This window comes from Syngnathus acus, chromosome 17 (assembly GCF_901709675.1).
Source record: "Syngnathus acus chromosome 17, fSynAcu1.2, whole genome shotgun sequence".
Lineage (NCBI taxonomy): Eukaryota > Metazoa > Chordata > Actinopteri > Syngnathiformes > Syngnathidae > Syngnathus > Syngnathus acus.
Genome location: NC_051102.1, coordinates 1,772,981 through 1,788,033, shown reverse-complemented (window position 1 = coordinate 1,788,033; position 15,053 = coordinate 1,772,981). Strand labels below are relative to the sequence as shown.

At 42.0% G+C, this 15,053-nt stretch overlaps 1 protein-coding gene and 2 long non-coding RNA genes across 5 annotated transcripts; 2 read left to right on the top strand and 1 right to left on the bottom strand.

Annotated features, from left to right (window-relative positions):
• Nucleotides 1-420: 420 nt before the first annotated feature.
• LOC119137216 lies at nt 421-15,025 on the bottom strand. Of its 3 annotated transcripts, none has more exons than XR_005100878.1 (4): nt 14,325-15,025; nt 1,618-1,839; nt 1,305-1,361; nt 421-862 (listed from the first exon to the last, which is right to left on the bottom strand). It is a non-coding gene; the product is annotated as an uncharacterized LOC119137216 (long non-coding RNA). The 3 variants fall into 3 exon arrangements; XR_005100879.1 differs by having other exon boundaries at nt 421-737; XR_005100880.1 differs by having other exon boundaries at nt 421-687.
• On the top strand, nt 1,837-3,543 carry LOC119137217. Its single transcript, XR_005100881.1, has 2 exons — nt 1,837-2,797; nt 2,982-3,543. It is a non-coding gene; the product is annotated as an uncharacterized LOC119137217 (long non-coding RNA).
• On the top strand, nt 6,154-12,901 carry LOC119137213 (protein APCDD1-like). Its single transcript, XM_037276361.1, has 5 exons — nt 6,154-6,478; nt 9,410-9,587; nt 9,651-10,176; nt 11,262-11,583; nt 11,851-12,901. The coding sequence occupies exons 1-5, from the start codon at nt 6,439-6,441 to the stop codon at nt 12,291-12,293; spliced, it is 1,509 nt and encodes a 502-aa protein (XP_037132256.1). The 5' UTR covers nt 6,154-6,438; the 3' UTR covers nt 12,294-12,901.
• Nucleotides 15,026-15,053: the final 28 nt, after the last annotated feature.

The window sequence follows — 15,053 nt, the reverse complement described above, 5'->3', positions numbered from 1 at the left end:
ATTAGCAGCGGGGCAATAAAACATGCTGTCGCTGCGAGCGCAACCAAAATAACACAAAAGCTTTTTTCATATTTAGATATATATATAAATTTATAAAAAAACATTTTTACAGCCTGCGGTGGTTAAGCAGGGCGGGGAATGAAAGGAATGAGTCCAGACAAGTGCTGTTGTCGCAAAACTTGCTGGGAAACGTAGTTAAAGACCACGTGCGCACATAGCTAGCATGACTAGCATGTATGTGTTTACATAAAAGACAATTTAGTCTTCAATGCTCTTTGAGAACAGAAACTTTCATATGTATTTTCCATAAACATGAAGGTCAATTTAGTCTTTAATAAATGCAATATATGCATTTTTTGGAATATCAAAGACACAAAAAGTTTCTAACGAATACGCGCTGTGAATATACACTAAGTCGGAATGGTGAGAATTGTGTGATGAAATGCATTTTTCTGTTTGGGAGTGTTGATGGTAAGAAGAACATCAACGACGCATCTGTTTTGTATTTTCTTAAGACGGATTTCCCTCCAGCGACCCTTCCGTGTTCCTTGATGATTTGTTTACCTGCTTCGAAAACGCGTTTGTCGCCTAATTCCTTGCCCTCTTTTTCTTTCTCTTTTTATGGACTTTTTCTTTCTTTTCCACAAGGCACAAAGCAGCCTGGAGCTCATCTGGTTCCTCTTGCGTCTGCGGTCGCAACAGTGAAAAGGCCACATCAAAGCTGGCTGTCAGAGAGGCTGCAGAAGACGACGACGATGGAGAAATAGAAGAGGAGGGAAAAATCTGGGACAAATTCTGGTGCCCCCCCCCACACACACACACACACATGCACACCAGTAATGTGTCTGCATTGGTGGAAACTCTGGAAGAAAGGATGGCTCATGTTTGCCCATGGCATAGAGTGGCTTAGGGTGACAATTTGAACATAATTAAAATACCAATTTGCTTTTGGTATTTATGAAAAAGCAAGCTAGCTTAATTTAAGAATAAATAGTCTTTGACAATAATCATTTGAGACTTTAAATTGTTATATTTTGGGAAACGAAATGGTTCCATGCATATTTATTTCAAAGCCGTCCATTTTTATACACACTACTGTAGTGACAATGAAATGAAAGCCTTAGTAATGAATGCGTTGTGGGAGTCAAGAAAAAGACACACGCAAACATCAAGAGAGGCAGAGAGAAGATCAAATGTTTTTAGGGGCGTGCTGGTATGTTTTGAAATGTGACCTTGAGTAATTTAGCTGTCCATCAAGTTAAAAAAAAAAAAAGAGGAGAGAATAAGAAGAAGCGTGAGTGTACCTGCTGCTCAGCACTGATCTTTGTGTTGTGCCTGGACACGTTGGGAGCCACAAAAACCTAAAAAAAAACGCCCAACAGATATTAGAAACAGATGAATCCTATGTGGGATGTTTCGTCCAAAAAGTTAGCTGCCAAGAAACGTTTCTCCTAATGATAGAATGAACGTTTTGCAAGACATGCTGTTTTTTTTTTCCTTTCCTCAAACACACCCTGTTTTCTGATGAAACAAGATGGTTGATGACTCAAAGCTGTCTTTGATGTTTACAAAACATTTGCTAGCTCCAATGAAGACTAAATTTTATTCTATATTAACCTTTAGTATAGGCATCAGCTTGCATGTTCGCCAAGCTGCAGCGGCCCGGCACGGAAGAAGCCGAGGCCGCGCAAGCCACAAGAATCCCGACAGTCGCCGCAGTCCGGTCCAGGCTTCTTTTAGATGCCTCAGAGTTGCGCTGCGTCATGGATTTCTATGAATGTGAAGGACTTGACATCTTCGACTGCATGTCCTTGACCACTTTGAACGTTTGAGCTGCAGCTAAAAAAAAAAAAAAAAGATAGAAAGCGGCTGCTCGTGACTTTGATCGTATTGTCGTCTGCAGCTTATTTCACGCACAGTTACCGCAAAATGACTCCAAGTTAGCTTTATGGTAGGATCAAAATTGTCTTTGAGAAGCTAAATGTGCATTTTGCAACCATCAAAGGCGAAACCGTATTTGATGTTTGTGTGTGTGTATGTGTGGACGGGCGGGGGGTGGCATCTTAGCATCATTGAAGACTTGAAAACAAATTTGCCTTTGATGTTTATTAGCTTTATTGAAGACTAAATATGTTTAGATGTCTATGGAAAAAAGTGTGCTAATTTCACAGATTTTTTAATGTTTCTTTTTATTATTACAAAAAAAGTAAGTGTACGAGTCTTTGATGTGCATGTATTCAATGTTCACATAAAATAGTTATCTTAAAAGACTCGAGTGAAAATGCAAATCTTTTCTTGGATCGTCACAAAAATGGCCTCCCTCTCCATTTTAGAGTTCACACTATTTGTTTTCAAATCTTGAAATGGTCTTGCTCTGAGCTCCTCCAAAAAAGTGTCTTGAGTGTCATCTTCATTCATTTTCATTTTGACCCCCCCCCCCCGAATCATTCCCGCCCACTTGTGCACTTAAATCAGGGCCAATTCATCATGTGACGGCACGCTGGCTGTTTCATTTGGCAAACAAGAGGAGCCCACATTGCACATGGGGCATATGTTTACCCCATGAAACGTTTTGGCCTCAGCTACGCCATCCGTCTCTCTCGTCCTATCTGGATTTCATTTAGCCTCAGCAGATGGCGGCCATGCTGAACTTGGAAAGATGGCCGTGCCTTTTGACTCTCACGCTTTGGCTTACTGAGTTGCTTTTCCTTCGCAGGAAGAAGAAATTAATCTAGATGTCGTGTCGGACAAAATGAGGGTCAAGTGGTGTACCAAATCGACATCATTAGTCTAGTGAGTGATTTGTTTTTTTTCTTGCCATGAAAAACACTTGGGTAATGTTTTTCAAAAAATGATTTTGCAAGAATACAATATTTTGGGGGGTTTTCAACAAAATGGGAAATAATGCGCTTCCCTTGTTAACTATCACCATTGGTTATCAAAGTTGAGCTCGACTGCTTTTTTTTTTTTATGTTTTACAGATTCACTTCTTACACTTGCATGGCTATTTGAAGCATTGCCAGCAGTTTGTGTTGCTTGTACAATGACGACTGTTCAAACCAGTAACAGATTATTTCATCCATCCATCCATTTTTGGAACCACTTTGTCCTCACGAGGGTCAGGGCAGAGCATTTCTATTTGCATTGTTTCTAATGCGCTGGAATTTGAACGAAATGTTTTGTTTTCAAGATCCATGCTGGCATTTTGGGTCTGATGGGCCTTTCGCAATAACCACTTGAAAGAACACATTTATTCTTCCTGACCGTGTGGGAATTTTTTGCTGAGCTTGCCGCCGGGCCACTCCCTCCTTATTGGGCCAGTCTTTCGTTGATGAGACAAAGGTCCTCGGGGAGCCGTCACCAGAAGCAAACACAAAACAGACAACTCGCGCACAGCAAAGCAACATAGCATTAATCAGAAACACACACAAAATTGGCAAAACTATGTTGCTTGCACTGAACATTCCAAAGGATGTTTGTTTGTTTTCAGATTTTTTGTTTTAACCAGATATTTATGTTCATTAAAGAAATCTCTTTGATGTTTTTTTTAAACACATTACATTCAATGAAGATGTTTCTCAATAGTCCAAGAAGGAAACATTGTCTTTGGTGCACAAGTGTACTAAATATTTTGGTCATGTATGTTTTACAAAACCATAAACTATTTGCTTTCACTACAAGATGATCGGAGAAGTGAGTATCATGACACTTTTGGAGACGAAAAACACATTTCCTGTGCTTTCGAGGTGACTTGATGGCAAGATGGCTTTTTTTTTATGCCGCCGCACAAAGAGGGTGCAGTGATGCTGAGACTTTGCAAGGGTCAACACACAAGAACAAGACTCCCACTCTGGTGGCGTCATGAATGCCCCTTCCGGCCTCCTTGCAAATCCCATCAGGGTGTTTGTCTGCATCCCAGTTTTTCCGGGGACCTGAAAGAGGAGGAAGAAGGAGGGGAGGAGGATGGGGGGTGGGGGGGGATCGTTGTGCAGAGCTTTAAGCACTGAGATAATGCTGAGTTCTTATTAGGAAAGATTAGCAGATTATCTTGGAGAGGGAGTTGTATTTTCTTGAAATCCTTATTGGGAACACGGAAGCAATGATGGAAAACAGCTTGGTGTCTGCTACTAAGAAGATTTAGGTAAGAAGATGAGAAGACAAAAGGAGCAGGAAATTCCAAGAAAAAAGAAAATAGTTGCCATTTTAACTTGGATATATGTATACACACACACATATACCAGAATCAATTAAAAAGTAATTTTGCTAGGAAAAAGCTATGAACGTTTTTTTAGAAATAATTTTATGTGACTGAATTTAAGACAGATTTTTACATCTGAGGAGCACTGCGACAACAGAAAACAAATATATACCGTAATTTTCGGACTAAAAGTCGCTCCGGAATATAGGTCGCATGAGCCATAAAATGCACAATAACGTGAAAAAAAACAAATATAAGTCGCTCCGGAGTACAAATCGCATTTTGGGGGAAATGTATTCAACAAAATCCAACACCAAGAACAGACATGAACGAGCAACAACAGGCTAAACGAAAGGTATGCTAACGTGACATGAACACAAACGAAGAGCTGAGAACGGGCCTGACGTAACATTCAGAGTTATTCAAATAACTAATACATAAATAACACGTTTATAAAACCATCTGTGTCACTCCAATTCATTAAATCCATCGATCGTCCTTTATGGAAACGATGCCGCGTATGCGCCGCGCCGCTGACGTCTAAATATTCTAAATATTCCACAGACCCATATAACGATATATAAAGTATATATCAAATAACTATCATATAAACAACAATATTATCAAACCATCTGTGTCACTCCAAATCATTAAATCCATTGATCAAATTCCTAGTCCTTTGTCAACAACGCCGCGCGTGCGCCCTGACGTCAGCCTCGTCGTTATTCCACAGATCTAGTATATAACTATATTATAGCGTTAACAAAGTACAAGGAAAACGTGGGTTTGGTAAACGTCTCTTTATTTAACAAAACAAGAGTTCAACGAGACAACAAGTACTGAACTGTAACGATAAAAACGTATACAAGTTACTATACGAAATAAAATATATCAAATAACATAAAGAGTTCACCGCCACACGGCCCCAAGCACCGGAGTCGACTTCCAGGCGTGTGGCGGCGTGGACTTCCATCCCCGAAGGTGGCATTTCCAGCCACGGAGGTGGAAGAGAGCTCCATAGAATAGGACCGGGCGTACGTAAAAGCCATGTCCGAGCCCCATCCACCGTCCCCGGACAGCCACCCGGCCGTGCGCCGGCCCCCGACTTCCATCCACAGAGGTGAAAGAGAGCTCGGTAGAGTAGGACCGGGCGTGCGTAAAAGCCATGTCCGAGCCCCATCCACCGTCCCCAGACAGCCACCCAGCCGAGCGCCGGCCCCCGACTTCCATCCACGGAGGTGAAAGAGAACTCCGTAGAGTAGGACCGGGCGTGCGTAAAAGCCATAATAGTTTTTCAAAACTTCTGTGTCACTCCAAATCATTAAAACCTTCAAACTCTTCATCCTCCGTGTCACTTACAAACAAAGCCGCTAATGATGCCGGTAGTACGTGGGGACCTTCGTCATCTTCGTCATCCCGTGATTGAATCTTTGTCCTTTATGTAAACAACCAAATTACAGTAATCCCATGCTACATCGCGGTTCGTTTATCGCAGTTTAACTTTTTTTTTTTTAATTTTGAAAATTTGTGAAAAAATTCACATATAAGTCGCTCTTCAGTATAAGTCGCCCCCCCATCCAAACTATGAAAAAAAACGCGACTTATAGTCCGAAAATTACGGTAGTTATTTTGAAGTTATGGCAACTGTTGCGATAATAAATTAGTAGTAGTAGTAGTATTACTATAATTATGATAGCTAATTATAAGAACCAATTTAAATATTTTTCAAGAACATAACATTTGTAAATGTATCAGAGTGCGGACACAAATATTTGAAAATGGGAGCCCCAAAAGCTCATCTGATAGCCACAATTCCTCACAATGGGTGACGGCAGGTGAATTGCAAAGTAGGGTTCACCCTCATGAGTTGCTAGCATCCAAGATGACATTTTCACGTGGAGGAAACGCCCACAAGGCTTTCCACGCCCATGAGAAATGCTGCCAGGCTGCAGCTTAGCTCAGCTCTCTTTCTTACTCTCACAAGCCAACAGTGAAGAGTTTGCGCAGCTCAGCAAGCCGCTCAACGCAGCCAGCCGAGCTGCACTTGAGAATTTTTTTTTCTGTCAAAAAGTAACATCCATGAAGAAATCCAGCACCACCGTCTTACTCATACTTGGAACCATCATGTGATTTGAATTTTTTCTATTTTTCACCTGATAAAGCAGCAAGCAAGCAGGCGGAGCTTGTGAAAAAGCAGAAAGCAGTCAATTGTGTGACAAGTTGAAGTTTCTGCAACTACAATGGACCTGGCTTTACTTCTGATAATTTCCTCCTGTTTAGGTAAAGCAACTTCAAGCCTATATATAGAAGAGTGGTGTGTACGCGCATTCATAAGGAATTTTAAGCCACAACTTGAAATTACAACTCAGCTCTATAATGACGTACTTTGTTTTACATGCAAAATTAACTACAAATGGATGTATTTTCAGTTGATCTTTTTAAAGAATATAAATTCCAAGATTTAAATGAATCAGTATTGTGAAAATATTTGTTTCAAATAAAAAAGGCATGAGTTTAAGAGGATAAAGTTGGATTTTTTTTAAGAAGGTGTGGGCTATTTTGAGGGCAGGAGGAGCTGTTTCTAGAAAATGTCTATTAAAGTAATAGAAGTTATTATTTTTGTCTTTTTTTTTTGTAATTCCAACAAAATAATCGTGTCATATTTGATAGGGGTCAGCAACCAGGTGCTCACAAGCACAAGGTCACGCTGAGGGTCACATGAGCAGCCGGCGGGCCTGTTCTTAAAAGCGCTCACCTGTGCAGAGAATGTTGAAGTGATCATTTCAATTTGTAATCACTTTTGAGAAATGAGAATATTAGTACTGTTGGTGATGAAGCTGTTGTTGTGCTCATTGTACTCTCTGTTAAATCATTGATGATTATAAATCAAAAATATGGCAGGCCCTTCGGAGTTTGTTTGGAAAGAAGCAAGCACCTGTTGGTATGCCGACCTCACACAAGTTCATTTAATTGAGAGCTGGTGGGTAGGTGGGGTGGATTGTGGTGGGGGGTGAGTGATGTGGGACGTTTGAAGTCAATAAAAAAAAAATGTGCCCGGGGGCCATCTGAACGTGAGCTGCCGTGCATTGTGGGACTTTTCCACTTCAAGATAAATGAAGACTTTGTTGTGGGGGAGAGACTTGAAGAAGTGAGCGTCTTCTGCTTGTACTTGACTTGATGACGGACGAGCGGCCAATGAGATGAGTCGATAATGTGAGGAAGCATATGTGAAATAGTTTTACGGGATAAACTGGCCAAATCTGATGCTATGATGCTCAGCACTGCGATGCCTTTAAGGACATCTTGTGATGGAAATTGTGTACAAAACAAACTCTGATCTGCTCTGAAAATAGGATTTGTATTGGCTTAGACCAGGGGTACCCAAACTTTTTCAGCTCGCGAGCTACTTTTGAAATGACCAAGTCACAAAGATACGGAAGAGGATATATAATTTTATATATATATATATATATATATATATATATATATATATATATATAAAGTCCTACTCCCATTCCCTATGAAAGTGATACTTCTTACTATGGCCAGCTGCCCCACTCATTTTTATACCCTTTCTTAAGTTTAAGAGAAAAAACAGGGTTCTGACAATTGGAGGGAACTCGCGAGCTAGCGTGTTTGTGTTGTGTTGTTAGCGCCGTTGTTTGTACACGCGTCAAGTGCGGCAAAAAATAAATAAATAAATAAAAAACATTTTAATATCACGCGATCGACCAATAGTGGCTTGGCGATCGACCGGTCGATCGCGATCGACGTATTGGGCACTCCTGGCTTAGACTCTAAGCCTTAGAGCATTAAAAAAATATATTTTTAATGGTCCCACTCATCTTTTTGATGTGCTAATTTGATGGGATAACTATTATTTTAGGGGGGGGAAAGGCAGGATTTTACAAGAGAACTCTTTGGACAGTAAACAGGGTACATTCGAAACAGAAAAGAGTCATAAATGTTCGTTAGAATGTTTGTTATATATATTTTTTTTTAGAAAAATAGTTTTTTTTATTAAAGTTGTATCTTTTCAAAAATAAAGTCACAATCTTACAAAAGTAAATTCATATCCTTGAGAAAAAAATGTTATTTTATGAGAACACAATTAAAAAAAATGGATTAAAAAAAATAATACAATTTTGCAATAAAAAATATTTTTTCCTGAAAAACACATTTCTTTCAAGGAAGAAAATCATACTTCTATTTTTTTCCAAAGCTAGTCTACACTGGTTAGCATTATCCCTGCTAGCACTGTCATATGCAGATATTCTGGATTCCATTCTAGTATTTTTCCATATGAAACCAATCACATATTTGGATGTTTTGAGGTGTACAAGAGGGAATTGTCTTTGTCTGGTTTGCAGCGTTTGTGCTTGTCGGGGTCCGTGCTGACGTTACCTCACCAGTCGGCGGTTTCGAGCCAGCTGGCAATGTTGTGTGTGCTTTCTGAGCTGTGGGAGTCTTGTGGGCGCTTTGATTTTTACATTTGGAGAGCTCAGAGCGAACTCGACCTTTTGTCGTCTATGCTGGGATGTTGGTGACTGCTCTGACCTCAGAAATATTCAAGCCACCTACTTTTAATCATTTACGCCTATTGAATGAGGGTTTTTTTGAGCACGTGAACGAACATCCAACACCATGTTAAAATTGATAAGAGTCTTTAGTCGTTGTTACGGCTAACAAAGCTAACTACTGTAAATCGTGACCCAATTTGTGCCCTAAACAGTTGCCTGGCAAACCTTAAATCGCTTTTAATTTCGGTTATACTCTTAAATCGCTTTTAGTTTCGGTTATACTCGATAAAAAGAAAAAAGCCTACAGAACCTTTGATTCCAGTTCACTTGAGTGGAACAGAACTCATCCATCATCTTTATTTCTTTCCATTTGTCCATTTGAGAGTTGATTCATAGATGCTTGGAGAGAATGTAAACCTCATAGAGGACCTTTTAAGATTTCTCAGTAATGTCTCAAAATGTTGTTGATTCTGCTGATACTCTCTACTTTGATTCTTATCCCCCTGAATACTGAAACGACCCCAAAACCTACAACTAGCGCATCACTCCCAAACCTCAAGCTTAATCCGTAAAGATCTCTATGACTTGGAAGTTGGAAATTGGAGCTGCCATAACCTGATCCAAAAACTAATCTCGAACCTTAAATCTCTAATTGAGCTAAAGCATGTTATGTCGTTTATATGTCTTGCAGGTTTGTCAGCATGTTTCTCCGTGGAGGAGCAGTCACGTCACCTCTCCTTGGAGAAAACCTATGGCCGCTTGGTTAAGGACTCCCACATGTGCCACCACATGTTGAAGCACCTTCACGACGGGGCCCGCATCACCGTGCAGATGCCCCCAAACGTGGAGGGTCACTGGGTGTCCACCAGGTCAGTCCCCCTCGGCTCTTCCACGGTCTCTCGGTTATTCGGCTAACGCTTGGTCCCTTTCAGCTGTGAGGTGCGACCAGGTCCGGAGTTCCTGACACGCTTCTACCGCTTCTACGACAACAACACCTTCGAAGCGCACCAGTTCTACTATGAAGACAATCACTGCACCAAGCCCACCTACACCCTGCTGGTGCGGGGACGCCTGCGCCTGCGCCAGGCCTCCTGGATCATACGGGGCGGCACCGAGGCAGAGTACTACCTCCACCGGGTCCAGATCACTTGCCATGGGGCCGGAGTGGCCAAGGAGCTGAGCCAGAGGCTGAACCAGAGCTGCAAGGGAGCCGTGAGGGGAGCCTGGGAACCCAACGTGCCCTACGAGCTGTGGAGCGAGGAGGGCGGCTATAACTGCTCCAGGGAGCTCAACTTTGCCATGCATGAGCTGCAGCTGCTGCGGGTGGAGAAACAGTACACGCACCACAACCCGGACCACTTGGTGGAGGAGCTCTTCTTAGGTGACGTCCACACAGACCCCATGCAGAGGCTGTATTACAAGCCCTCCAGCTACCAGACGCCCCTGCAGAACGTCAAGGTCAGTTCCGTTCACGTCGCACAGTGATTTTGTTTTTGTTTTGATGTCGGTTTCTTCTTTTCTTAAAGACTGTCGTGGATTTTTTTTTTCATGTTTGATCAACCATTTTCAGTGACTTCATTTCAGACCTTTTAGTTTACTTTGATTTTTTTTTTTTTTCACCCAAAAATTGTTTGGACTTCATTTTTTATCCGTTTTTAGGTGATTTCGCTGTCTGTGTTTTTACCGTAATACATTTTTGTGCTTTTATGCATAATTTTTAAACTTCATGTGAGAGTTTATTTTTTTAGGTTGTTTCTTAATGTTTGGGTGAACTTCACATTTTCTACACATATTTGTGCGCTGCTTGAAGCTTGTCTGCTTGAAGCTTGTCTGCTTGTAAACAGTCTTCAAAGCATGTTCTTCAGGCTTTGCGAAGGCTGGAATTTGTCGTTCGCCATACGAGAAGTTCACTTGACAGTGATTTCTCCCCCTCAAATATGGCGGGAATCCCCCCCAGAGACAGAGTGCTGCCAAAGTGTGATCCACTGTGGCCTTGCTGCCACTTTATTTGCTCGTTTGGAGCTCAACCACAAAACCACGCTGGAATGGTTGCTTTGTTCTCTTGGACAAATGTGAAATACTTTGTGGTTGTTTAAATTGCAACAACATTGTTGCCTGTTTTCAAGAACAACAAATCTTGATTTCGTCCTCCTTAGGGAGCTATCTTTTTTTTTTTTACCCTCAATACTTTGTTGTTCAACATCTGACAAAACACACACTCTCCAAGTGATACAAATATGTTGCCTGGAAAAATACACCTAATAAATCAGGCAAATCATCTCCATTTGTTGAAAAGAATGCAAAGCCATTCATCCGTAACAACCTCCCCAAAAAGAAACAATACAATTTGGAATGTTTTCGTAAAATGGGAATTAATATTATTTTACTTGAAAATTACAATGCAAAAAAAAATTACACGCAGACAATTTTACACTGAGTACGTTTAAAAAAAAGAGTACAAAAGTGATTGTTACACCCTCTTCAATCCTGCTTTTTAGGCCAACAGAAAGTGGTGGCTGCAAGTTTGCTCGTTGTCATTTCAGAACCACGCACACGGTTGCATCGCCTGCCGCATCATCTACCGCTCGGACGAGTTTCATCCGCCCATCCTGCCTCCGCGTGCTGACCTGGCGGTGGGTTTGTACGGCCAGTGGGTGAGCCAGCGGTGTGAAGTGCGCCCGGAGGTGCTCTTCCTCACCCGCCACTTCCTGTTCCACGACAACAACCACACGTGGGAAGGCTACTACTACCACTTCTCCGATCCCGTGTGCAAGCACCCCACCTTCACCATCTACGCCCGGGGACGCTACTCCCGCGGCCTGCACTCCACGCGCGTCATGGGTGGCACCGACTTTGTCTTCAAAGGTGACGCATTTTGCCTCATGCACTCAAAAAACAACAATAATGCAAGAATACAAGAACTCCGAAACATATCAAACTCACAAATCACAATCCCATATAGATTCTTTGACTTCAGTCAAAAGCCTCAAAATCAATTTGCCACAAACCACTCAAATTAACCTTCTTGGAGTCTTATCCAGATATAGTTCTCCCCAAACGTGGTAGACATGTATGTCTAGTCTTGGAAAATGGTAGCCATTACGTTATCTTGCCATATCCTCCCTCCCGCAGTGAATCACATGAGAGTGACGCCCATGGACTTCGCCACCACATCGCTTCTCAACGTGTTCAGTGGCAACGAGTGCGGTGCCGAGCGGTCGTGGCAGCTGGGCGTGGAGCAGGACGTGACAGCCACCAACGGCTGCGTGGCCCTGGGCATCCGCCTTCCCCACACAGAGTACGAGTTGTTCCGCATGGAGCGTGACGCCAACGGACGCTACCTGCTCTTCAACGGCCAGCGGCCCAGCGACGGCTCCAGCCCGGACCACCCGGACAAGCGGGCGACATCCTACCAGCTTCCCCTTGTGCGCTGCGCCGCCAGCAGCCAGGCACCGGGACGCGACCTTGACGGAAGCGACACACCCCTGCGGCTCAGAAATGGCGGCGAGGGCCACAACCGGGCCAGTGTAGTGACAGCGTTTGTTGCTATCATTGTCAAAGCATTGTCGCTTTAGGCCCACAATAGTGAAAAGCAATAAGTCGCCTAAGGAGGTCATTATTGAACCTCAAAGTGGTACAATCAAGTAGATTGTGCCGAATGGGCCAAAATGGCTTCCAAGGGAGCGTGCATTGTTGGCTGAAGGAGGAGAAGAGCCAGGAACCATAGACTTGTCCCTACAAAAAACTGCACTTTAGGCGGAAAGAGCCAAAGATGGACTCTGATGTATACATGATGTGATATGTACATCCCCCATAGTTGTTTAGATAAGGGGCAGGGAGCCATTTTCCTATGAGGGAGGAATCATATACTCTACTCACAAGAGTGTGCTTATGTACATGCCTGAGCGGGAATATAAATTTCCCAATCATTGTGGCGCAATACCACACACCCACAGACCGCCAGTGGTTTAGCTTGAGTGGACCAATCATTGCTCACGTGCGACGTTGCCCACCCTTGGTTTCACTCTCCATAAAGATGCTTTTTTGGTATTGTAAAGAAAGACTAAAGTCACGTTTCAATGTGGAGTCATAAAAACATGACTACAATTGCACTTACTGTAACATGTATCTTATCAAGACAGCAGGGTAATGGAAATAATATAACGAGATGGTGTGTTTTTGATTAATGGAGTCATTCAACCATTATCCATTAAATGGGATTTTCATTTCATTTTCAGGTAACGATCAATCACAGCTGACCTGTTTTTGGGTTTAGTCATGTGACGTTCGCAAGCTGAGCAGTTATGCGCTGTTATGCTCTTTTCGGGCTGCCCTAAGATGGCTAAAAACGAGTGGATTTTGCTGCCTAATGGATATTCAACCAACGCAATTCAATCTAAATACTGTTTAGACTAGTGGGTCCACATATTAATGTTACAGAAGCAGGGACCAGTTTAATGTAGTGTGCCTTTCACCAATGACATAGCAGCCATGTGTCTTGAACGCCTGCACAAAAGACAACCACACTCATAACGCATCTGACAATGGATGAAGGATCTGGGGAGTAGGTGGCAAAATTTCGACAAACAGCTTGGTTTCATGTGTGTACTTGGCTTTACAATTAAGGAGAGGGGGGGGGGGGGGGAGCGTTGCGCACTCTACATTATGTAGTTCTCCGAATTTTAACTGAATGTCCTGCGTGTTAGGAATATTTTGTCCAACAGATGGCGGCAAACATCGCGGCTTGACACGCCAGAAGTCACACAAAACTCGAGTCCAAACCCTGAGGATATATTGTGAATGTTGAAGGTGATGCATCAAGTCTGTATTGCTTTTTCTTAGGCTTTTTTGGGATGTCACCTGGTGCAAGTGACCTCAAGGAGGAACAAGTGTTAGTAACCAAAAAAGATTATTTGGTTGTTAGAACGTGGGAAAGTGTCCAACTGCTCTGTATAATAAAGCAGCACAATAATTATGCATACAAAATTATTTGCTAATGTGTACTAAAAATACGCTTGTATTAATAATGCACTTATAGTAAAGGTCCACTAGGAGGCATCAGATCAACATTGGTGGCATCTTTAAGGTGGAAGACTATCTCAAAATATTTCATTTTCCGCATAAATCTGATCCCTCTTTTCCTCGGTTGAAAACAAACTGTAATTCAAGTGTAGATTTAAATTAACCACTAGATATAAACTAAAAAGTAAAATCACACACCCTCTGGAGACATCTGAAGCAATACTGTCATCTAGTGGCGTTTTATAGATACTGCTGGAATTAAAATGTGTACGTAATCCATAATAGGTGTTAGTATCGCCATCTACCGCAGCGGTTCACAACCTTTTTTGCGCCACGGACCGGTTACATGTCAGACAATATTTTCACGGACCGGCCTTTATATAAATATGTAAATATATAAATAGATATCCATCCATTTTCTGTACCGCTTTGTCCCCACGGGGGTCGCGGGCGTGCTGGAGCCTGTCCCAGCAGTCATCGGGCAGTAGGCAGGGGCCACCCTGAACTGGTTGCCAGCCAATCACAGCGCACACTATAAATAAGTAATAAATTTATAATAAAAACCGCATAAAAATAAAACTCACCATTAAGTATCTGCTCCGAAGCTTTACGGGCTCGACTGGGGAAACATGTTACGTGACGGGGACGAGCGTCTTGACCTGAATTAATTGATCGTTGATAAAAAAAAAAAGTGGTTGGCGACCTCTAATCTACCGGATTAAAACCTATCACTGAGGTCAGTAATTGTATCGCTCATGACGTAGTGAGATGTTCTCCTATAAATTTCACCTTAACGCCAGAATTGGTCAGTTTCGACTTTTAACGAGTTACCGCATTAACGATTGTATCATGTTATTACGTATTTTTAAAAATTTCAGGGGGGCAAATAATGCTAAATAATTATGGTTAAAAACAAAAAGGAATAGACTCCATATGGAAAGCATCGGGGGTTTTTTTGTCCTCCATTTTATTTTCAATGTTTATTATAATGGGACAGAATTTAAGAATGGAGACCCATTTCAGTTAATGTTTACCTCAGATGGGAATAGAAGATTTGTATAATAATTAATAATAATAATATAAAGTCTGCATTGGTGGGTAAAGAATAGACAAATGTACAAGGAGGAGGCACCTTGATCCCCAACTGGACGCGAACATTCCAAGAAGTAGAAGAGAAAGTAGTGATCCAGTGATGGTGATGGAAGTTCTTCATCTTTGTTTAAAAAGAATTTCATTAAAACAATTGAGTCCACACCGATTACAAGCGAGAGAGAGACAGAGAGAGAGAGAGAGAGAGAGAGAGAGAGAGAGAG